Genomic DNA, 24,977 nt, shown 5'->3' with positions numbered 1-24,977 from the left:
TAAAAAGTCAAAACTATTAATTACTTCTAACATAAATAGTTGATAATCTCTACAGCAAAGATTATCATAATCATTAATCAAATTGTAATATCAATCAGCAGTTTCATAAAACTAAATAGTCTCCAAAATAAATTCATCTTATGAATGTGTCCCTTCACATCTTTTCACATCTTTTCTAATTTGGCATCCAAATTTTGTTTACACCTATTTTCTCTGCTTTCATCAACTCCTTACTTGACATTTCAAGTTCTGTCTCTGTTTCAATCATCCTTACCTTCAACTTCTCTGCTTCAATCTTTAAAGCAAACACATTCTTTATCATCTCATCAACATCCTCCATATATTTTTTCACATCCAAAGCAGATTCAACATAAAACTCTAACCAAGTCAAAACAAACCCAAATGTCTTAAGTTCATCCCACAAAATTTGGAGATGATTACATGCTTCTTCATCCATATCTTTTAATATTTTATTATTGAGGAAATGAAGAACTCGATCCAAAGCTGTGAATGCCCATTCAGTAAACCTGCAACTTCTCTTCTCCTGACTTACAACAAGTGAGGGATGCTGTAAACATGCTTCTACTAACAGTGGAACAAAATTTTGCTCTATTTTTTTATATGAGCTTCTGAACATTTCATGAAATAAAGGATTATCATTGTCGTTCGTAGGGTTGTCATCAATCTTGCAAACAGGCGGATATTCTTTATTCTCATCCACATACTTGGTGACAAAAATCCCAACTTCAATCATACAAGTATCATTCACAAGAAACCCACTACAAGGGTCTTTAAGTTCATGTAAAGGTAAGAAACTTACACCACAACAATTGTCATTTGCACTATACTCAAATTCAAATCCTGGAAAATTCATATACCAAGGGTTAGTTGATTCAGATTAAAAATAATTGACTCATTAAGATCAAAACAAATCATAATTTGATTCTTCCACCCAAAATCTCTCCTCCCAAAGCATAATAAGTTGGTTTTTAAATGGTTACAAGGTCTACTTTGACAAAAAACAGTGAACAAAAACTTCAAATTTAGAAAGACCGAAGTATGAAAATACCTTTTCTTATAGTCATTTTGTCATTAACCTGGTTGGTTACAGCAAAACTGACATTTGCAGTTTTTTTCCAGCCCTCAGGTAAATTAGCACAACCCTCATCTGGTTCTAAAAAAATGTGCAAGTATTCGGCCATGCCCCAAATTGGGTCGATAACAATCTGCCTAAAAGCAAAGTTAAAACATTATTAAAACAGACAAAAGAAAACATTGTGAGAAGCGAAATCAGTAAGCAAAATTTGAACAAAGTACCATGTGTGGCCATCGAGTATAAATTTGTCGGAGAAAAGTTTAAAGGAAAAAACTTTAGAGAAGTTGGTGATGTTCCAGGTATACTTCTCAAACATCAACTTAAGCCTTTTGTTGTTGTTCCCCATTTCAGGAACTTACAAATTTCAACCTGATAGAGGCAACAGATGTTAATATCCACTTGGAAAAAAATAAGAACTGATGAACCCCAGTAGATACTCACACACACATATAAGAGGTGAAGCTAAATTTTGCAAGTTTGGAATGTTGAATAGAAAGACATAAAGAAAAATTTGAAGAAAATATGAAACATAGGGATTACTGACTTGAATGAATTGGTAACAAAAACAAGTAGATTGGAATGAATGTGAGAATGAGAGAAGCAACTATCATCTGGTTTTATAGAGTTAGCATGTGAGAAGCAAAATAAAATTGAATTTTAAAAATAAAGTAGGAAGTGAAGTTATGCATTAAAAAGATTTAAGAATCCCAAAAGATGTTCTGTTTTCTAAGATGGAAAATGAAAAGGTTGTTTTGGAATATGAAAAGATTCACTGTTGCAGAATTCTGAAGGAATATTTTAAATTTTAAAAAATTTAAAATATTATAAATCATATAAAAATACACTAAAAACTATAGAAAAAAAAGAGTATATTTATGTTTTATTGGAAAAAGACAACTTTTAATTTTATAATCAGTGTTTTTATATTTTATTACTGATGACTTAAAATTATGCTTTGTGATAGTATTTGTTTTTTATTAATCGATTCAAAAGAGTGAATGTGTGAAATGTGTTATACTATTTTAATTAGTAATCTATATTCACAAATATTCAAGTTGCAATCGTATTAACGATAGTCTTTAGTCTTTCTTAATGTCATAGGTTTTTTTTATTTGGTATCATAAAAATAGTGTCATCAACGATCTTTATATGCATAATAATCTCATAATTAGATCATTGGATAGAGATGAAAATAATTATGATTTAAAAATAAAGTAAAATAAGTATCGAAGTTAACAATCAATTAAATCATATTTTTTTATTCTGCATCAAAACACAACTCAATTTCTGATAGGAAACATCACAGAAAACTTCAAAAGACTGATTGGTATCGAGGATTGTCAATACAGGAACATTAGTCAACATTCTTTTCAACTCTTCAAAGCTTCTCTCACATTGTTCAGTCCATGCAAAAGGATGATCCTTTCTAGTCAATTGGGTCAAAGGAGCCACTACTTTAGAAAAGCCTTCTATAAATCTCATGTAATATCCTGCTAACCCGACAAAGCTTCTAATTTTTGTAACAGTTTTAGGACGTTCCCACTGAAGTACAACCTCCACTTTAGAAGGATCTATTGATATTCCCTGTGCAGAGATGACATGTCTTAAAAATTGTATTTATGACATCCAAAAGTCACTTTTTGAAAGTTTAGCATATAACTGTTTTTCTCTCAAAATGTTCAGGACAGTTCTGAGATGTTTTGCATGTTCTTCCCTTGTACGAGAATAGATCAAGATATCATCTATGAACACTACCACAAACTTATCAAGAAAAAATCTGAATATCTGATTCATATAATCCATAAAGATAGCTGGAGAATTGGTCACACCAAATGGCATGACCAGAAATTCATAGTGACCATACCTTGATCTAAAAGCAGTCTTCTGAACATCTTCCACTTTCACTAAAATTTGGTGATAACCTGAGTGCAGATCTATTTTAGAAAAAACAATTGCCCCATGCAACTAGTCCATCAGATCGTCAATTCTAGGAAGAGACTATTTATTCTTTATTGTTAACTTTTTTAATTGTCTATAATTTATGCATAAACGTGATGAACCATCCTTCTTCTTCACTAATAACACTGGAGCTCCCCATGGAGAAACACTAGGTCGAATGAATTGTTTCTCCAATAAGTCTTCTAGTTGTTTCTTCAATTCAGCTAACTCTGTTGGTGCCATTCGATATGAAAAAATTGACACAGTACCTGCTCCAGGAATCAAGTCAATTGCAAACTCTATCTCTCTTTTTGGTGGAAGTCCAAGAATCTCATCAGGAAATACATCCATAAACTCCTGAACTACAAACATCTCTTTTTGTACTTTATTTGTAACTATAGAACAAGCCAAGAACATAAAACATTTTGCACCTTATTTGATGGAAGAGGCCACAACACCAATCCTTTGAAAGGCCACCTAAATATTAAAATAAGGCAACCACTAGAGTTATGGTCAAATAGGGGCCAAGAGGACACATTTTTACATGTCATAAACTCTAGTGTAGAATAGTTTTTAAAGTAGCATAGTTTAATTTATTTTTGTAATTGTGTTGAAACATGCAAAGAGGCACCTAGAAGGCTAAATCTTAAGTTTAATTAGGATTTCCTAATTAAAAGTCCAGCCCACACATAGACATCATGGAGTGTAAGTTCTAGGCCTTTCCACACATGGAAGGATTCTAGAACCTACCTCCACATGTGTGCTCTCATTTAGGCGCCAACTTCATTTCATTTTGTGCACATTTGGCTCTTCATTTTCAGCCTCCTAGTCCTATATAATAAGAGATTGGGTGCTGAAATTGTAAGATTAATTTGAGTAATAATGAAATGCTGCCATTCTTACTCCCTTGCTTAAAATTTATTAAGATTTAGGTCTCTAATCTTCAAACCTTTCACCTACAAAGAATCATTGCAAGAATCATTGCTGCTCTTTTATATCACAACTCCAAACCAAGCCCTTGCTGGATTTGCAGATCATCACGTGTGTCCACCACATCTTTCAAATAAATATTTTAAATTGTTTTGGAAATGTTTCTATGTAATTAAAAATTATATTGTGTGATATTATGGGAGGATTACTCTAATGTATGGAAAAAAAATTAAATTATAAATTTTGAATAGAATATTTTCAAAACATGTAATTTGAAAGATTTTGAATTAGATTATATTTTCTGAAAAATTTAAGAATTTTAAAAACTTAATATTTTTTTTATTTAAAAAGTTATTCTAAGAAGTAGAAGAAAATATTAGGTGAGAGAAATGACAATCTCTTCCTCTCCAGAAGTACATTATTTGATTACTCATTTGTTGAAGTGTTTGATTACCTTTTAGACAGTTTTCAGACACTCTTATTGTAAAATAAGTTAACTTAAATAATATTTAAGAGAGCGAGCATAAATTTATTTTGTAGATATTGCAGTGTGAAATGAAGTGTGAGTAAGCACTTATGGCCACCAAAAAGCAACATGCTAAATATTGTATGATTTCGAAAAGTGTGGCGTGGTATTGAGGAAGTAAAGAGCAGGCAGAGTAAATAATGAATGCACCTCTTGTGGTAATAATCCAAAAGAAGCAATAAAGTTGAGAAGAATAATAGTATACAGTTTAGTCCCTTATGAATAAAGGATTTAAGTCCTAGCTGTATGAGGAAACTATTTCGTTTGGAGACTTACCTCAAAAGATATTAATCTTTGAATGTTTGCTACAAACGCATTTTAATGTGCTGACGAGAAAGGGCTGCTCCCAGATTTTCTCCCCAACATCTCTGATCAACACAACTTCAACCAAATACAAATTTAGTTTGAAGGTGCGGTAACTAAAACATGAGAAAATAAGGACCACGGGATCAATTAAGTTATAATGAAGAAATTATAACTTCCAAGGCTCGGTCCAAAAGTTAAATTTTGTAAATCCTGTACAATCATAAGGGATAGGGCAAATTCTTTCTACACCCAATATTTTTGAACCTGCATCCAACACAATTTTAAATTTCGAAAATATTCTGAAAATGAAAATCTGAAATTAAAATTAATACATTTCAAAAAAATAGATCCTGAAGAGCTTTTTGTGTTTCAGAAATAAAAATCCAGAAAAAAAAAATTAAAAACCCATTCTAGATAAGAAAATCTGTAATACAAAAATCAATATTTTCAGAAAGCAATTGCCAAGAGATAGTTACTGATGTTGGGCTCATTAAACATCATAACGTACAAAAGAGGATAGGAACCAAACTCCATAAAAATTTTAAGTCATTTTTTACCTATATCTTCTGACTAATAGTTTTACTTCTCTTACAAAAATTTCATTTCCCTTTGAAAAAACAAATACTAACTTCCAAATGTCAACACGCAGAAAAATTAAACAGGTATCAAGAGTAAGATTTAATTTAACAAAATCATGGTGATACGTGCTTTTTGGGGCACTGTTAGTTTACTGTTATAATAAACTAGTTCTGTTTTCTGAATGTTCGTACACAAATACATTGGAAATTGTCTTAGAACACATTTATAAAAACAATCATGAACAGTTAAAACACGCGACAGTTTTCTGGCGTGTAGCAACTATTTTAAACCACTTTGAAAAATATTTTATTGATAGATTAAAGCTGATATGTTTTAGAAAAAAACTTTAAACGGAAAAAGTGTTATCAAAGAAACCCTTGATTTTTACATTCAAATAAAACATTTTTTGCAAAGCTAGCGGCAAATTGTTGAGCAACCTAAAAGGAAATATGCATTCTACCAATGCCTTGGGTATAAAAACCCATGAACATAAGAATACCTACCACGCAGATACCAATTCAGTACGATGTACCTTCATAGCTCAAGAAGTTAACAATTGATGAGGGTCCCAACGAGCCCCATGCAAAAATAAAAACAACCAAAAAGAAAGACTCCACAAACTTGGTAAGGCTTTCGAGGCTTCAACGGCAATGGCCATGAAATCCTGGCGAAAGGCAATTAACAGCACCGGCATGAACCATATGCTCAGCTTGAAATTTCTACGTCTAAGAATCTACAATTTATAAGAACCCATAATGACAGACCGATAGAATAATAGCATAAGGGACATATTCATAACAAGGTATATATTATCCCTAAACCATATTGTAAAACTACAATACTAAAATATGTAATGAGAATATAAATCTGCAAATGTAATTAACGGAAACCCAAACTGGACCCTGGAACTATTCTGGCAGTTAAAAGCCAATATTAAACTCTAAAAATGTCTTAATAATGTTTCAGGGCTCTCAAAACCAGAATTAATCGAAAAGCACTCAATAATGGGTCCAATAATACCCAGTTTTGAAAGTGCATCCTCTCATGCCAGGGTCCAATAATACACCATTCACTAGCTTAGCAAATCCTCCCATGCACCTGCTTGTGCCACGGCCACACTAACCTGTAAGAATACAAACATCAGCAACAGCAACAGCAGCTACAAATCATATTTTGAGCCAAAACACAATCAGGCATATATCACTACATGAATTAATACAAGGTATCCAGAAAAAAAGCTTAATCAAAACTTAATAAAAATGAAGATACGCCAAAATTGAATATTTCACAAAAAACACATACATTATTGGCTTATCACAACAGATTTGTCATCCATAATAGAAATTAATTACAATATGAAAGTCCTTTGTGAGAAAGGAATAATTTGTCTCCCCTGAAACCAAGTTGCAGTAGCAAAGTATTACATTTAAAATTATTCATATTTATCTCCACATTTTACTCTTGCTTGGATTTGGAAAATTGGCATACTAATTACGGAAAACAAAAATCCTGTCACTCACCACTGCTATTAGCCACAATTGTAAACACAATCCTGGTATTTACAACCAATCACCGGCAATAAATTGCCTGATCAATTTGTGGTGGAATCTGCTTTATTTCAGTTCCAAGTTCCTGTTCAATCCTATATCTGAACGAAAGAGGAAATTGCATCAGAAAACTACAGCAAGTGTCTCAAAAAATCATTCAAATGTAAATTACATACAAATTAAAGCGATCCTCATATGTAATCAAGTTCACTGCCAGCCCAAGGTGCCCAAACCTCCCTGAACGACCAACCTGTCATCAGCATAGCGCCCTTTAGAACATGTACAGATAACTAGTATCTAAGAAAATGAGTTAGGGAGGGAGCGACCAGAAATTATACATACCCTGTGCAAATAAGTCTCTGAGTTCTTGGGAAAATCAAAATTAATAACAACATTAACAGCCTGAATGTCTATTCCTCTAGTAAAAAGATCTGCAAATGTTTCAGATAAAGAAACATGAAAAACTTCAATTATTACAATATATGTAAAAGTATAATATCTAACCAAAATTTTAAATAAACATATAAATTAAATATACCATGACATAAGTGCACAACACCAAAAAAGATAAAGATTATACAATTAATGATAACTAAATTTGCTTTTGAGAATAAAGCAACGAATATAATATCCCAACAAAGAAATCAACTAAAACGTAATAAATGTTACACATAACCATAACTAGTAGGATAGATATTATTCACATGCAACAGGGAAAAATGTGCTCATTTATAGGATGGTACTAAAGTGTCAGTAACATACCAGTACAAACAAGATTTCGACATGCACCATTGCGGAAGTCATGAAACACTCTGTTACGATGGTCTTGCAACATCTTTGCATGAATGTAGAAACATGAATACCCAAGTTCTGTGATTTTCTTGGCAAGGAGTTCCACACGATTCACTGAGTTGCAGAAGATGATAGACTGGTTTATTTGCAGCTGCAATAGAAGACTTCAACATCAACAACACATTCACAGGCAGCTATAAGAAAACCAAGAGAACAAAGAAAAATCAACCTTAGAAAATAGAGTATTTAGGCAATGGACTTTCTGTCTCTCTTCCACGAATGCATAAAATTGCGTAATACCCTTCAGAGTTAGCTCATCCATAAGGTTGATGACATAAGGTTTATGAAGATACCTATCTTTGAAATCCTTTACAGTAACTGGAAATGTTGCTGAAAACATCAAGATTTGACGGTTTGTAGGAAGAAAATGAATCAGCTGCTCTATAGAAGGTTGGAACTCCGGAGACAGAAGCTTATCAGCCTGGCAAACACGCAAACACAGAAAGCTATGTTAAGCCTCATATAGATAAGTAACTTAACCACTAAAAACATCCTTAAAAGTACCATAGAAAGAACATGCACAAATGATGGAAGAGAAAATATATTTTTTCAATATTTAAAACATAAATGAGAAAAACAATTAACAAAGGCATTTCCTTCTACTACCGATTTGCACATTAGATCATATTTGTGTGATAACATTCAATCATTATTCTTAACTTAAACTTCCCAAACCTCTTTAAATATGAAATATATACAAACTGTTCATTCTTCTCAACCAAATTATATATATAGACAAGTGGCATCCAGGATAAATGTATTTACCTCATCCATAACAAGCATAGAGCAATCTTTCATAATACAAACACCTTTCTTAGCCAGATCTAATATTCTTCCTGGAGTTCCAACTAGTAAATGAACTGGTTGATATAAGCGCATTATATCATCTTTCAGGCTGGTACCACCTGTTGTAACCATAACTTGAATTTGCAAGTGCTTTCCAAGTTCTTTACACACTTGAGAAGTCTGCAAAGCCAATTCTCGGGTTGGGACCAGTATAACAACTGCAGGACATAAAAATACATAGAAAACATTCAGAACATGCAAAGCCAATCATCATGCTTATTGAAATAGTCAACAACCATGAAATAGCTTAAGATAATGCAGAATTAAATCATGATTCAACAATGCCACAAGCATATACAACAACTATTTTCAACTGTAGCAACAAAATCAAACTGTGTCCTTCATATAAATAAATTTTAAGGGAAAACTTGCCAAAACAAGGTATCCATTAGTATAGTTGAAATTTCAAAATCTTGTATCTAAATCATAGAGCTTTTGCTAAAACAAGTTGTCCAGTAGGGAATAAAGAAAAGAGAAATAAATTCTGAATTTAACAATGTTCAAACTTGATGCACCCTTGCCCAGCTTGTTAATGCGACTCTAGCTGAACCTTACCAGTCATAAATCCTATTTTCCTTTTTTAGTAGAACAATGCTTACAATCAAATACAGGCTACCGGATATGCTTATTGAATTGAAACATCATTATATACAGTTCTTTGAACAAGGTTATGAGAATCGAGGACTAGAGGAAGAGATCAAACCTTGAATAACATTATTATCTTGGTCAATTTTTTCCAATGCAGGAATGCAAAATGCAGCTGTTTTGCCAGTTCCATTTTTAGCCCTAGCAAGAATGTCACTGCCAGTAAGAGCAATTGGAATGCTTTCTTCTTGGATGGGAGAAGGCCTTTCAAAACCCTTCTCATATATTCCCATGAGCAGCTCGCGCTTCAAAAAGTAATCTTCAAATTCATTTCCTTTTGTTGCTGTTACATCCTGGAGAGCAAAATGAAACCAGATCAAGACCAGCACATAAATATGTAAAAAAAGTTAATAAAGTAGCTAAAATGACTGATCTGTGAATGGTATTATTTTATTATACCTTTCCAAGTATAAGAAATAATAAGTGAAATATTATATGTAAAATCTAATAACATAATAACACTCAGAAATCTAACATTAAGGGTAAATGCCATTGATAGCACTAGTTACAAGGAATAAAACTAAATACATGTCAATCTCTAGACAAGGTATAAATAGTTCAAGTAGTTTGTAAATTCTACATGTGCAATTGTATTCTAAATAACTGACACTAAATTACCAAATGTTCACAAGGCACTAAGAAAAGACATGATACATTGATATTGTGCCAGTTACATTCTATGACAAGAACGATTTTCATCAATAATTTATAATATATTAACGTATGAAAAATGGCTCCATACTAACAAGATTATGCGGAACAAAAAGTAAGACTTATCACAACTAAGGTCTTATGCTCTAAGGATCTCAAGAAAATGTGATTAATGCAAAATATACATAACCAATGACTTAAGGTATAACATGATGGTATTCCATGACCTTACCTCAGTCTTATAGCGTGTATCAGCTGGTGGAATCTTGAGTCTTGCTTTCCAATCTTGTGAACTAACAGGAAAACAAAAAAAACAAATGGTAACATGAGAATACACTTTTCTTTTGGAATAACAGAACCACTAAAAAAGAAAAATAATTTCATCTAGTAGTCAAAGAACAAAAATGATACATTGTGATAACCTATTGTAAACCCATAATATCACCAAAATAAAGGTAATTAATATCCTAATGGCAACTTATAAAACATATAAACAATAAAACTTGTTCCAAATATTGTTATTAAAATTGTATAAATTGTGAAACAGTTTATGTGGTTCGTTTCAACTCTGAGACACAGCTATTCAGATCACATTTGAAATAGAAAATGGTTGCATTCACTGTTTTTTTCTTGGTCAATTTTCAGGATTCAAATTCCAAATCAATGACCAAGGTTTCAATTCAATAATAAAAATTTAGGATACATTCATTAGTAATACTGCTGAAAGTGTAATGAAAAGCCTAAAATATGAAACAAATATCTAACAAGCATAAATGAATAAGTACACTAATTGCCTATAGAAAAAAGGAAATTGCCTAACCAAATAAAAATAGATCATCGATGTCATTTCCTCTTATGATGAATTGTTCACTACGTACAAAATTTCAGAGGGTTGACCAAACAGACAAGGAATCATGCAAAACAAGGTAAAAGTGGTTAACATTTCAGTTCTGAAAAGAACGCAGGCAGAAAAATAGAATGAAGGCAGGCAACAAAACTTCATGATTAGGCTGAACAGACAAAGGAATATCTGATTTAGTCACACTAAAAGAATACAGGTTCCAGTAATACCAGTGTTATCAAATGCAGAATATTGGAGAAAACAATTAGTCCACTACATCATATAGTGGGCAAATACCATATATATATATATATATATATATATATATATATATATATATATATATATATATATATATATATATATATATATATATATATATATATATATATATAGAGAGAGAGAGAGAGAGAGAGAGAGAGAGAGAGATAGAAAATCAAAATCAAGTTGCACGGAAATAAAAATTGGAATAATATTACTCAAAAGTTCAATAGGCCAAAGGCTTAATGAAGACGACAAGAGGATGCAGGACAACACCCATTGCAGCCACAGCAGCAGACTGTCATAATCACGGGTTCCTAAGAACTCAACAACACAATAGCGCTAGAGAGGCTATTTAACAGCACAGAGTAATGCACTATGGCAACATCAACCATTCAAGCCACCATTGGATGCTAAAATAGCCTCATTGCAACAATGCAGGAATGAAAAACCCTCCACTCAAGGGCAGCAGGATCACAGCCATTGGACCCATATAATTATGGCAAAGTAACCAAACCATTGAAATGTTCAAAAACAGCTTTCACAATCACACACTTGAAAACAACCAACATCATCAGGCAAGCACATTGCAGAAACAGCACAACCAACCACAAAGCATAAACTAAACAACAAAAACATCAGCTCAACCCAAACCCTAATCACAACAAAACTAGAAGCCAAACAACGACAACACACGAACCTCGAATCCACGGCTTCAGACTGCACGGTCTTCTCGACCTCATCGACGGCATTGGCGTCTCTTCTCAGCCACTGCTGCTGCTGCTGCTGCTGCTGCGGCTGTTGGATCAAATGCCTCTGCACGTAATGCGGTTGTTGCTGGTACGGTGGGCGAGGCTGAAACGCATGATTCTGGTTAAGGCCGGGGTTCTGGTTGAGGTTGGGGTTGTGGCCGACGTTCGGATGGAAACCTCCTCGCCCAAGCCCCATCCCGGGAGGGTACCTCGCTCTATTGTTGTGGTGGTTCATCTCTCCGATTCAAAACCCTAGAAACTCAATCTAACCTAAACTACCGAAAGAATTTACAAATTAACACGAAAACTACGTCTCAATCTGATATCATACAGAAAGAAAGGGTTAGGGTTTGGAATTGTTCTGTGAAATGAAAATTGGAGCCGAAAGGATTGGGAATTCCAACAGATCTAGAAGGAAAGAGGGTTTTGTGAGGTTCTTAGAGTTCAACGGACAGAGAGAAAAAGAAGAGAGAATTGTCTTATATATATCTGTGTTGGTTTTGGAAGGGTTAAAGTTGAAAGGAAGAGAAGAAGTGAACAAAACACAGAAACTAAGAAAAATAATGAATGCAGAAGAAACCTCCAATTTCCTTGTTAGTTCCCTCTTCTTTCTCTAGGGTCTACCAACTTTTATTTATTTATTTTCCAACTATTATTTTCTGGACCCTCTTCTTCCTTTTATTCTCTAATGCTCCCCATTCCTTTTTCATATAAATATTTACTTTATTACAAAATTAAATAAGCTTTTATTACAAAAATTATCTCTGTATGGCCCTGCAAAATTTATTTCCTTCGTGTTATATTAATCAGAGCTTATTACATATAGTATATTTCTTACATTTTATAATTATCTCAAAATTTATTTGGTTAAAAATTTATTTATCTGACTGTGAAAAAACTTTTACATCAAGAATGCATGCTTATTGAGGATTATATTTTGAAATTATATCTATAATATAGTATACATAATTATAATTAATAAATACAATTAATATATAATTAAATTTCTTCTAGAAATTTATTATATTCATTAATGAAATACATTTATTATTTTAAAAATTTAATACATTTTTTAAATGTTTTACTTTTATATATTATCATGTCATAACTTATTACATTTATTAAATATTAAATATTATATACAACTAAACAGTTTCTTATATTCATTCAATGCAATTTATTAGTTTCATAAATTTAATTAGTATTTATTAAATATTTTTGACTTTAGATAACCATTTACATTTATAACATATTTGATTAAATAATTTTATATTTTATTTTTATTAATTTATTTTGCTATAAAATAAGATATAAGTTCTTATAAAGGCTCAAATCTATGTATCACAGACACTGATATGACACGAACATGGATACAAAGATACGTATAATATCTAAAATGTAGGACACGTGGACCACGAATCTATATATTATATAACTATGAGTTAAATAAATTGACAATAGAGATTTATGTGTATTAAGTATGTTTTAGTTTTCTTTTAGTAAAAATAAGAAATATATTTTTCAATGATTTGTTACTTATTTTTATAATCATAATAAAAATTTATACAACAAAGTTTGAGTTTTTAAAAATTAATGTATTCCTCCTTTTAAAGATTGTGTTAGACCGTACTAGAATTGTTAGAAATCCAACAAATGTTTTTTGATTTTGACATTTCACTGATACATGTCCTATGAGTGTCGTACGAGTATCGGTGTCCGATACGTGTATCCGACATGGACACTCCTCTAACTTCATAACTCAAATAATCTTTATACTGAGAATTTTTTTTCAAGGGATTAGTTATTCTTTCAAAAAAAAATCCAGACGTTGTAAATCAAAGCGTCTGAATTTTTGCATTTTATTATCTTTATTATTTATATATAATTTATATATATTTATATTTAATATTAAAAATTGAATAACAAATATTATTATTCATATATTTATATTATTAATATAAATTTACAATTCATTCTAATTCATATAAATTCATATTAGAAAACATAGAAATTTTCTAACAGCACATACTTATATATTTTGATCGAAACATAACCAAGGTTATAATTATATATAGTAATAACTTAATCATGATGATATATATTTAAAATATTAATTAATTTATTATGATAAATAAATTTATTATTAACAACTTAATCATGATGGTATATATTTAAAATATTAATTAATTTATTATGATAAATAAATTTATTATTAATAATTATAACTGCTATTATAACTGTTAAGTGAAATTCAACTCTACAATTTATTCCTATATTAATATCTATTAGAATCATTTAAAATTGATAATTTATGATTTTTAGTTAAAGAAGAGAAGAAACTTATTTATAATAATTTTTTAATAAAAAAATATTTTTAAATTTAAAATTCTAAAAATAATTATTAAATTAATTAATTTTAAGATCTATTCTGTTTTTCTTTATTTATATATTTTTCATCTCTCACAACAAGAAATAATAATGGTAGAGTCTTCAAAAGAGCGACACATATAGCAAAAGAGAGACGGTACAGGGGGTTAGTGTGGGTTTAACGTCCTAATAGAAATGGAAGGTAATCTTTTGGTGGCTATGCATTAGAGACAGCCTCCAATGGGACACAATTTACAAGGTAGTGTTGGCTAAACGTAGGTTTGGGGGACACTAAAATGGATATAAAATTAAATAATTAATAATAAGTAGACTTTAAGCCTAACTCAACCTCATAAATACATATCTCTCACGTCGAGGCTACCAACTCGTGCGTGAGACTATATATTATGGCTAGTTCGATAACAGACTGATAGCACTTGGCCTAATAAGCCCAATAAACAATCGCTATGATAGACTCAAAATGACTTTCTATATTAAGGATTGAACTTTAAACCTAACTCAACCTCATAAAACTAGAGGTTTGCACCCATTTATATACTATGAAATGTCATAATCTCTAGTCGATGTGGAATCTTTAACAATAATTAAACTTAGTGTCGTCGTTGGGGACACTACGTGAAAAAACAAATGTGAGTAAATTGTCGCTATTGGGGACACTACTCAGGAAACAAATATTAGTGTCGCCTGGACCTACGCTAAATGTAATAGAATATTAACTTGCATCCACTTTGTGTCCCCATTTTAGACTCGATATTATTTTTCATTGCATCTACTTTGTGTCCTCATTATAAACACTAACTTATTATTATTATTTTAATAATTTTTAACTTGCATCCACTTTGTGTTCTCATTCTAAACTCAATATTATTCTGTCAATTGTTTTCATTGCATTTACTTTGTATCCCATTCTATACGCTAACTTATTATTATTAATTTAATAATTTTTAGTGTGAGTTAAATGTTTCCATTGTGGACACAACATTTGACATTTATTTTTGTCTCCAACTTAAGTAGACTTCACCCTTACTATTAACTTTTTTTTATAGCCCTCACTTTTTGTTCGGAGTTAAAATGAATTTTTCTTTTAGTCTTATCTATTTTTAAAAATTGATGTTTATATCACATTACTTTTATAAAAATAAACAAAATTTGAATGTGAAATAAATTAATTAGCATTTATTCTCTAAATTGTCAAGATGTCATTTAAATTTTTTCACGCATTTTGCAATCATAATTTTAATTTTGTACACATTTTTATTAATTTACTAAGTGGATATATAGTAAAAATAACAAAATGGGGACAAAATGATAACATTTTATAACAAAAGGAATTTGTTTAAAAAAATCATTGTTATTACAGAATAATAATATATGAGTCTTGTGAGTATTTTTCTTATAATATACATTATTTGAACTTTTTTATTTAATTAATATAAGTAAAAAAAATTATTTTATTAAAACTAAATTCATTCATTAAATATACAAATAAGAAGGAATTTCAAATAATTTATGTAGAAAAAAAAACCTACATGCACCGAGAAAAGTTTAAATAATTTTAAAACTATATTAATATAAATTTTATTCCTTTAAAATATGTTTTATGAAATATAATAATTACAAAAGAATATATTAATGTATATCTAACATTTTTTGAAAATAATATAAACTGATTTTTTGAAATAAAATTAAAAATGACAAATTTTTAGTTTATACTTAAACATGTCACTTTTATCTTAAGTTTTTATTTTTCTAAGAACAAAATAAAAGTAAATAAAAAATAGAATAAATTTAATTAAATAGATATGAATATATTATAACTTTAACTATTTTACATTTTATTTAATTGAGAATCTGTTTACGTAGAAAGAAAATCTAACTGGGAATCTATTGTCGAAGAAAGAAGTTGAACAAATTACAAATAGTCTACTTTGTTGCTTCATTGCTTCAAAACCCTTTCTCCATTTCTTCATTGCATCTCCATACTCTACTTTGTCGAATGTTGTATTTATTATCAATATCTTGATTATATATCTTAATAATTTACGTTCAATCCTATTAGTTAATTTATGATTTTGATTGATTTGGTGGCAAACTTGTAAGTATGTAGTTGTGAAAGGTTTTAAAAAAAAATCTTATTACTTAGATTTCAAACATTGTTTTTAAGGATAAACTATTATGAAGTTTAATCTGATTTATATAGTATTATTGTAAATGGGATTGTTGATTATTTGCTTTGAGATATGTTATGAGTTGTCTATGTTATTGATTTAACACTTTGAATTTGGGATTGACGTGTTCAAATACGGAATTGTTAAGTTTAAATTCATTAATTTATATTGGATTAGATATATTTTAGGAAAGATTTGTGTTGGTATTGAGTTTGCGGTTGACTATTGACAAATATTGTTCTATTTTAGAAAGTTCATACTTAAATATTAAGCAACCCAAATTTTATTAGACTTAAGTTCATGAGATTCTTAGTTTTCTTTTTGAGGTTTAATACATTTATTTATGTAATACTTTTCAAATTTTCGTGCGTCAGACTAAAGTTTATACACAAAGTAGTGAAGATTGTATTAACAATACTTGTATTGAATCTTGAATTGTCCAATTGGTTGGACAGTTTGCAAAAAACATCCATTTTTTATTAGTTCAATAATACATAACGATTAACCTACATTTCATATATTTTACGTAATTTTTAGATATTGTTCAAGTTATAGGTACAAACCCAACAAGGTTTTGTTTTATACATATACATGGTTGATGTGTTAGTTCTTGCAACTCGAAACCATGACCTAAATATATCAGTCATTCAGTTTTGGATTATGCTTTAACTAATTATATGTGTAGGTTTTTTCTGGAGTTTGTATTAACGAGGGGAAACATGATATCTATGGATTCATGAATCCCAATTTAATTAATCCAACAAGAAATAAGAATGCTGAAGCCCAAACATAAATCACCAACTGTCTTCATATGGAGAAAAACAAATATATTTTGCCCTTTATATTAAGGAATAAGTTCATTAATAAGTCGTCAATTATTAATATTTTATCCTTTAAATTTTTACTAATTGTTTTCATAAATGATGCAGGGGTCACTGAGAATTACTTGTGCTATTTGCAAATGATAACATTGGTAAATTTTTTTATTAATTCTTTTAGTCTTGACACCTAGAAAAAAAATGACCATGAAAGTTCTCTTAATTTGCATAATATATATATATATATACTTGTTTAGATTAATAGGGCGTAGATAATACCTATTTTTGGTTGGAACAATTGTTTTTCATCCCTCGGTCGCTCCTCTTTCGCCTTCCTTCTCGTATTTACTCATTGGTGTTCGTTCGCTCATTCTTCCTCTTCTCGTACTCACCCCTTTGTGTTCGTTCGGGAGTTAACTTGCAAAAGATTTTTCTACGATAAGTAAGTATTCTGTATAAGAATATATAATAATGTATTTGATGAAAGCGTACTTTCCTTTGTAGAGGGTTTATTTATAATATTTAGTCATGAGTCTTGTTGTGATAAACCGAATCTATCAAATATCAATCTTATCACCCTACGTTGAAGAATATTAACATTTAATATTAGGATTATAGTTTAAACTAATAAGATGTGTTGAGCACAGTTAACAGTTAAAAATAATATATTTTGATAATATTTTTTAATAAGATTATAATTTAATATATGATACATTAAACAATATTAACAGTTAGAAATAATGTTTTGATACAACTGTTTTAATTAAGATTATAATTTAAATAAATTGGTATGTTAAACAATATTAGTAAAAATATTATGTTCTGATATAATTAAAATTAAATATGTGATGTGGTATATGATATAAAATTTTGGATTAAAAATATAATTTAAATATGTTATATCGAACAACCTTAGCAATTAAATGAACTTGATAACTTTGGAGATTGAGATGCAGGATATTGGGTGTTAAGTGTGAAGAGTTCATGAAAACAATCTACAAATATCATAAAAAATTTAAATTCATTTTAAAAATATTTTTTTATAACTTATTTGTATTACTGAATATTGAGATTATGAGATTTCATAGTATTGTCAAGTATTGAGATGACGAGGTCTATAGTGTATTGTCAAGTACTAAGATGATGAGGTTTTATAGTGTACTATTTAGTATCTAAATGATGAAATCTCGTAGATGCTACAGAGTGTCCGATGGAGGACCATCTGGAAGGACACATATTGAGCCTTTAACTAGAATCATGGCCAGAAGAATAGAAGAAAAAGAAGGAGTTAAAAAAAATATAATTTTATGGAGAATTAATTTTTAACTTTTCTTCCAAATTTCCTAGTCTTATAAATTTGTACAAAGTAGTATAGGCTTTATTTTGGGCTTGTATTTCTGCCATTATCTTGGGCCATGTTTTAGGCCAATTTTCATGAGTCATGTATTGGGTCAATTAAAATAGGGTGTAAATAGAAAAGGAAAAAGTCTAGCTATAGTTACAATAAAGATTTGAATGAAATAGTTCAACAATGTGTTAGGATAGAAAAACGAATTACAAGAAGGACTACCTTTAAATAAGACTATCTTAATACATCATATTCCAGGAGAGATTTTAAGAGGGAATGTTACTCCTCCAAATCCAGGTATGAAGGGTCACAAGAGGATGAAAGGGAAATAAAAATAGAAAAGTCTTTTCCTGTAGTTGAACCAGATATAGATATAAATTGTTCCTCCATAGAAAATACAAATGAATGTTTGATTGAAGAGGAAGAAGAAGAGGAAACCAACAAAGAAGAAAAGAATATTTTATAGCATAGTTGAGAAAGATTCCTTAAAGGGGGATTGCAATACTTTGAACTTTTTTTTCAATTATATAATGCTCATTCTTCTTCACAAAAATCTCAAAAACAACACTTTGTGATGTTGTTGCCTAGCTTGGGCAGTAAACAACATAAAATAAACAAAAATAGTTTTGAAAAATGTCTTATGTTTTTTTTTCAAAAATTTTATAAAAATAAATGACCTTATTTTTGTTCTATTTTCTTTTCTTTTAATTTTCTTTCAATAAATAAAATTATCTCATGTTTGTTTGATGTGTATTGTAAATTGATATTTGATCCATGAGGAAAATTCTATTGGCCTCAAATGAGAGTAGATGTTCAAAGGCATTATTTTAAATATGGTGCTGACAATATTGAAGAATTGGATTTGAGGATATATCCTTTTTCAAGAAGGAGGATCTGATGAAGGACCATTCAGAAGGACACATATTGGGCCTTTAAATAGAGTCATGGCTAGAAGAATGGAAGAAGAAGGAGTTCAGAAAACTCTATTTTTATGGAGAACTAATTTTTAACTTTTCTTCCAAATTTTCTAGTCTTATAAATTTGTACAAAGTAGTATAGGCTTTATTTTGGACTTGTATTTCAACAATTATCTTAGGTCATGTTTTTGGCCAATTTTCATGAGCCATGTATTGGGCCAATTAAAATAGGGTGCAAATAGAAAAAGAAAGAGTCTAGCTAGAGTTACAATTGGGTCTCCTTGGACCCAATGCAACTCTAGACCATTTGAATAGTTTTTAAAGTTAAAGCTTGCACATTGGCTGTCCATAACACTTTAAATACAAGTGTTAGTCCCCTTATAAAACATATTTGAATTGATAATGAAATGTTGTCCAAGTTGCTAGCTCATTTGTCTTCAATTTTTCACTCTCAAGTTTGCACTTCTATTAGTGTTTAGCTTGAATCTTCTCAGAAGTTGGTCACACCTCTTATAAGCCTTTATCTCTCCTCTTCATTTCATCTTCTCCACACATCAATTCAGCCATTGATGTCACTGTCAAGTCCATTCTTCCGCAACATACAAAACTACAACAAAGAAGAAGCCAAGACAAGCTAGTTTTGCATTAAGTGTCGAGATGACGAGATCTTGTAGTGTACTACCCGAGTGTCCAAGATATTGATGTTTTGCATTGGAGTGTCTGAGATGCTGAGGTCCAACTCAACATCCCAACATCTTGACAACATACACGACAAATGTCTCATAAACGCAATTAACAAGAATCACATAGTAAACAACTTACAAATCATGATTAATAGTACTTGGACATAGTCTAGTTATTCGTACAATATAGATGACCAATAATATTATCACCATAAAAAGGTGAACACCTAAAAGGGTAATAAATTTTTTACTTTACTACATACTCATTACTCTAATCTATAATTAACTTAAGTGTCGAAATATAATTAGAGGTACTTCTACCGAAAACCCAAAACGGAAGACCGAAATCCCAAATATATGGAAGAATGCACAAAGAATAAACTTGACCCTACAAGAATTTCTAGGAGCATTATCTAATTTAGTTTTGGCTTTTACTTCCTGCACTAGATTATTTTGTTACGTGAACTATATCACTTAAATAAAAATGACATAAATACCTTCATAAATTTTTTTAAAACAGGGTTTTGGCTATTTTCCTCTGTGCCTTTAAGGTACTGTTTGTTTCTGCAGATAGAAACGCGCGAAAATACTATTTAGTAAGAATTGTGAGGAAAGCGTGAAATTCAAAAAGAATAAACACGTTAATCGAGAAAGAATCTTGCTTAAACTTTCTGTTTAAAACAGCGAAGAAATGCGAAGAAAGTTGAAAAAAAAAACTATTTTTAATAGATTAATCTTTTATAATATAATTTACTTTTATTAATAATTACATTTTGTAAAATAAATGTTAATGTTTTATTTTAATTAAATATTGAAATAAAGTACTTTATTTGATATTAAAATTTAAATTAATTTATTATCATTTTAAAATTTAACTTTTTATATATTAAAATTTATAATAATTTATTTATTTATTTTAATTTACAATTTATTTTAATTTTGTTTACATTTTTAAAATTTATTTTTTACATTACATTTAAAAAAATAATAATAATAAAAATAAATTATAAACAATATTAATAACAATAAATATAAATATAAATTACATTTTTTATAATAATTAAAATAAATTTATTAAATAACATTAACAGTAATAAAAAATAATTTTGATTTTGATTTGATTTTATAAAAAATATGTATTTATAAAATTTTAATTAACTAAAATTTACAAAAAAATATCTCATGTTTACATATTTAATAATTTTTAAATATAATAGTAAATTTATAAACTTACATTTTTATCAATTAAAAAAATATAATTTCAATTACACCCATCACATCATTCACAAATTTTCATCAAATTTCCCTACATTTTCCACTCTATTTATCTTAATCCAAACACTCTAACTTTATTTATACTTTCATTTCAAATCATCTCAAATCCACGCTCTCAAATTCACCCCCTAATCCAAACATAGCATAAGAGAATTGTTTCGACGACAGTGGGATGCAAATTATAGGCGTTTTGAGTTAAAGCAAGTAACCCTCTTTCAAAACAAAGTTTCCAAAAAAGATTATCTATCTATTCTAAATTTAAAAATTCAAAACCAACAACATAATACCAACAAAATACTTTGAGATTGCTTATTCAAAACTCGATTTTGAGAAAACACTAACTTCACCATTTTATCCTAAGCTAATATTAAATCATTAATTCTTTAATCAATTACATAACTCAAACTTCCAATCCCTTAAGTCTTGCCTCCACGTGCAATCCACCACTGCCAAAAACTAATATTCATGCTCCTCAGTTTCAAATCAAAATTCCAAACAAAAGAAATATGGGCATTTAAAAAGATTATAAAGTACCGGTCCCAAATAGTCTGAAAACAAAAGCCATTAGTTTTTCTAACTTTCCTTTTTACGTACAAATGCGATAGAGAAAATTAAATATGCGAAGATAAGTTATATTTTTTTATTATTTTAAAAATATAAAATATAAAATATAATAAAAGACGGATTCCGTTTTATAAAATATAATAGAATTTTTTTTCTATGTTTAAGACGGGTGGCTTTTACACAAGGATGAAGAAGAATTTGAAGAAAATAATAATAATAATAATAATTTATAAAATAAAAAAGTAAATATACGTTTAAAATTTAAGTAACATCAATATAATCAATTTTATTTTTTAGATTAAGTAATTTGAATATATAAATTAAGTAGTTTAATAGTCAACAAATTTAAATCTATATTATATATAAAGGGGATTCTCCTCTTCTCCTCTTTAACTGCTCTTTTGGTGTTTATCAATTTTATCCTTATATTAATATTTATTTTACTGTTTTATCTTGGACATTTCAATCATTTTATTATTTTTTTAAGCATTTGTAAGTGCTTGTGTGCTCGAGACCTCGATCCAAACATCTGGGTATGGTCAGCTTGGTTTTTTGACCCAAAGGACAGGTCATGGGCTTGACCTAGTTTCGTTAGTAAGCCCGATGAAAAATAATAAGTTTGGTCATATATTAATATAAAGCTGTTAGTTAAATATACATGTCGATATATATTAAGCTGTTAGAATAAAATATATGTGAATATACACATAGTTGTTATATATATATACATATATATACATATATATACATATACAACAGCTTATATATATATATATATATATATATATATATATATATATATATATATATATAAAGCTGTTAAATAAGTCGAGAGCACCCGAAAATAAAGGTGTACAAGATTCTCTTATGTTATTAGCACTGTGACTAAAGGTGCTCGTGGACAAAATATTTTACTGTTGTTAGCACCCAAACATGAAAGGTGCATGTGAGCAGGTGGTTTTATGTTATTATTTTATGCTTTCAGTAGAGATTATATTCTCGTGAGTGAAAGCTATTAGAGGAATAACTATAAAAGGGGGCTTGAGACCCCGGTAAAGGTATGTTCTTTGAGTACTAAAGACTAAAACTAATCATTATTTTGTATGCTCTCACTGACTTGATCATCGGAGTGTGATCAACAGTAGAGCCCCCTCTGTCTCAGCGGAGCGTTGTTCCAGTGCACCAAGAGGAGGCATATTAGAAGCAAAGCTTGCCCATCCAGTTAACAAAAAAGGTACAACCCTACAATGGTCATCCGCTGTAAGATGTTCATGAGTACTTTTACATGTACAACCCTACAATGATTCAATGGGCTTCCCGACGGTTACATCACCTCTTTCACTTAGTTTTCTAGATTGTTTAAAGTTCTTTGTCAACCAGGTCAAGCCTCCTAAGTTGTATGACCTTTTCAACGTAAGGCAGAGGGATTGCGATGGGACCGTTCAGCGATTCGCCGGTCAGAAATCCGACGAAGACATTTTCTGAGATACGAGAACGATATGTTGCGTTGCTCACATCGAAGCAGAGGAGGACGTAGTCAGAAAGAACAACAGGTCGCATTTAAGGCAACCTATGCCCAAGGAAAGCATTCGAGCTCGACCCTTGCGAGTCAACGAAATCTCGGCCGAGAAGAGAACGGACTCAAGGTACGTGCCATACGTAGCCAAGAGGAGACCGATTAGAAGCGGAGCTTGCCCATCTGGCAAGAACATCATCTAATAAATAACTAATTATTCTTATAATTAATTGGAAACTGTTTTTCTTTTTTATTTTTAAAACTAATATTCTATTATTTTGTAAAAAGTAGTTACCAATTTTAAATTTTGAATGTGGAGTAGTTTATTACAAGTTTTGTATTTTTTTCCCCATGTCTCCATATCCTCTTTAATTGCTCTTTTGGTGTTTATCAATTTTACCCTTATATTAATATTTATTTTATTGTTTTATCTTGGACATTTTAGTCATTTCATTATTTTTAAAGCATTTAATAAATAAATAATTATTCTTATAATTAATTGGAAGCTATCTTTCTTTTTTATTTTTAAAACTAATATTCTATCATTTTGTAAAAAGCAATTACCAATTTTAAATTTTAAATTTTGAATGTGGAGCAGATTATTAAACGTTTTGTACGACATTGAGCAATTTTTTCTCCATATCTCCATATCTCTTAGAAATCATAGTTGTTCTTCCTTCCTTCTTATCATTTGGTTTCTTAATCTTTCTTTGAAAAAAAATATGAATGAATGACAACTGTTTCTTCACCGATGACTCAATCTGTGATTGTAATCTTTGTCAACAACATTTGGCCGACGACCATCTTCGAATGTCTCACGTGGACGATTTGGACGGAGATGTGAACGATGAGCAAAACAACTTATTCTTCTTCACTCCAATTACATCCTTCTTCACGGATCACCTATTCTTTTCATCACATATGTGACGTTGAAACTTCTCCAAATTCACCAATAGAATTTTGAGTATATGATTTTTGAAGCAACCTTTCTCGCGCGAGGTAGGGAAGAGGTTCGTGCATTATGGAGGAAGGACTATTACGAAAGATTGGGTCTTCATAACTTGGATTTGTAATGATAACATGTTGTCCCGCCTTTCGCAACTATACCTTTAAAGTCATTGCTTGGGGGCGGTGCTCAAACTCTCTTCTTGACATGTTCACTCTTTATTCCTCTTTATCAAATTGTTCATTCTTTCATTTTCTTTTATTTATTTGTTCCATTAAATTGAGAATTATTAATAAATATAAAATATTGAATATTTTTTTCTATATTGTTGTAGTAATATTATGACTTTGGAAATGTTAATAATAAAAATAAAAAATGTGGACAAATAGACACATGAGTTTTTGCTAGTAGTAGTAATAATAATAATAATTAAATAAAAAACTTTATAACTAAACATTAAACTATAATATAATATATTTATTACTTTCTTTATTTCTTTGCAATTTATTATTTTTATGTATTATTTTAGTTAAATTATACTGACAAATTTATTTTAGAAATTACTTAAAAATGTATTAATAGAT

General features: G+C 29.8%; 2 protein-coding genes across 3 annotated transcripts; both read right to left on the bottom strand.

The window, feature by feature from the left end:
- Window positions 1-5,794, bottom strand: LOC137819126 (MATH domain and coiled-coil domain-containing protein At3g58250-like). Of its 2 annotated transcripts, none has more exons than XM_068622882.1 (4): window positions 4,767-5,794; window positions 1,318-1,465; window positions 1,070-1,230; window positions 1-861 (listed from the first exon to the last, which is right to left on the bottom strand). In XM_068622882.1, the coding sequence occupies exons 2-4, from the start codon at window positions 1,440-1,442 to the stop codon at window positions 176-178; spliced, it is 972 nt and encodes a 323-aa protein (XP_068478983.1). In that variant the 5' UTR covers window positions 1,443-1,465; window positions 4,767-5,794; the 3' UTR covers window positions 1-175. The 2 variants fall into 2 exon arrangements, with proteins under 2 accessions (XP_068478983.1, XP_068478982.1); XM_068622881.1 differs by lacking the exon at window positions 4,767-5,794 and adding an exon at window positions 1,641-1,788.
- Window positions 5,795-6,147: 353 nt separating this feature from the next.
- On the bottom strand, window positions 6,148-12,421 carry LOC137819125 (DEAD-box ATP-dependent RNA helicase 8-like). Its single transcript, XM_068622880.1, has 10 exons — window positions 11,719-12,421; window positions 10,149-10,209; window positions 9,324-9,558; window positions 8,540-8,778; window positions 7,944-8,195; window positions 7,685-7,865; window positions 7,265-7,353; window positions 7,099-7,172; window positions 6,896-7,023; window positions 6,148-6,498 (listed from the first exon to the last, which is right to left on the bottom strand). The coding sequence occupies exons 1-9, from the start codon at window positions 12,003-12,005 to the stop codon at window positions 6,945-6,947; spliced, it is 1,497 nt and encodes a 498-aa protein (XP_068478981.1). The 5' UTR covers window positions 12,006-12,421; the 3' UTR covers window positions 6,148-6,498; window positions 6,896-6,944.
- Window positions 12,422-24,977: the final 12,556 nt, after the last annotated feature.

The sequence above is a fragment of the Phaseolus vulgaris genome, chromosome 10, assembly GCF_000499845.2.
Source record: "Phaseolus vulgaris cultivar G19833 chromosome 10, P. vulgaris v2.0, whole genome shotgun sequence".
Lineage (NCBI taxonomy): Eukaryota > Viridiplantae > Streptophyta > Magnoliopsida > Fabales > Fabaceae > Phaseolus > Phaseolus vulgaris.
Note: the sequence above shows the minus strand (reverse complement) of the source record. Positions and strands in the feature narration are given on the sequence as shown.

Bases quoted from the DNA above. Each gene is read 5' to 3' on its own strand.
- LOC137819126 (XM_068622882.1), bottom strand. From the start codon at position 1,442: ATGGGGAACAACAACAAAAGGCTTAAGTTGATGTTTGAGAAGTATACC. The intron at 1,231-1,317 runs GTACTTTGTTCA...CTTTGCTTTTAG, and splicing joins ATACTCGATGGCCACACATG to GCAGATTGTTATCGACCCAA. The intron at 862-1,069 runs GTATTTTCATAC...TGAATTTTCCAG, and splicing joins CAAAATGACTATAAGAAAAG to GATTTGAATTTGAGTATAGT.
- LOC137819125 (XM_068622880.1), bottom strand. From the start codon at position 12,005: ATGAACCACCACAACAATAGAGCGAGGTACCCTCCCGGGATGGGGCTT. The intron at 10,210-11,718 runs GTTCGTGTGTTG...TTTTCCTGTTAG, and splicing joins TCTGAAGCCGTGGATTCGAG to TTCACAAGATTGGAAAGCAA. The intron at 7,866-7,943 runs GTTGATTTTTCT...CTTCTATTGCAG, and splicing joins TAAATACTCTATTTTCTAAG to CTGCAAATAAACCAGTCTAT.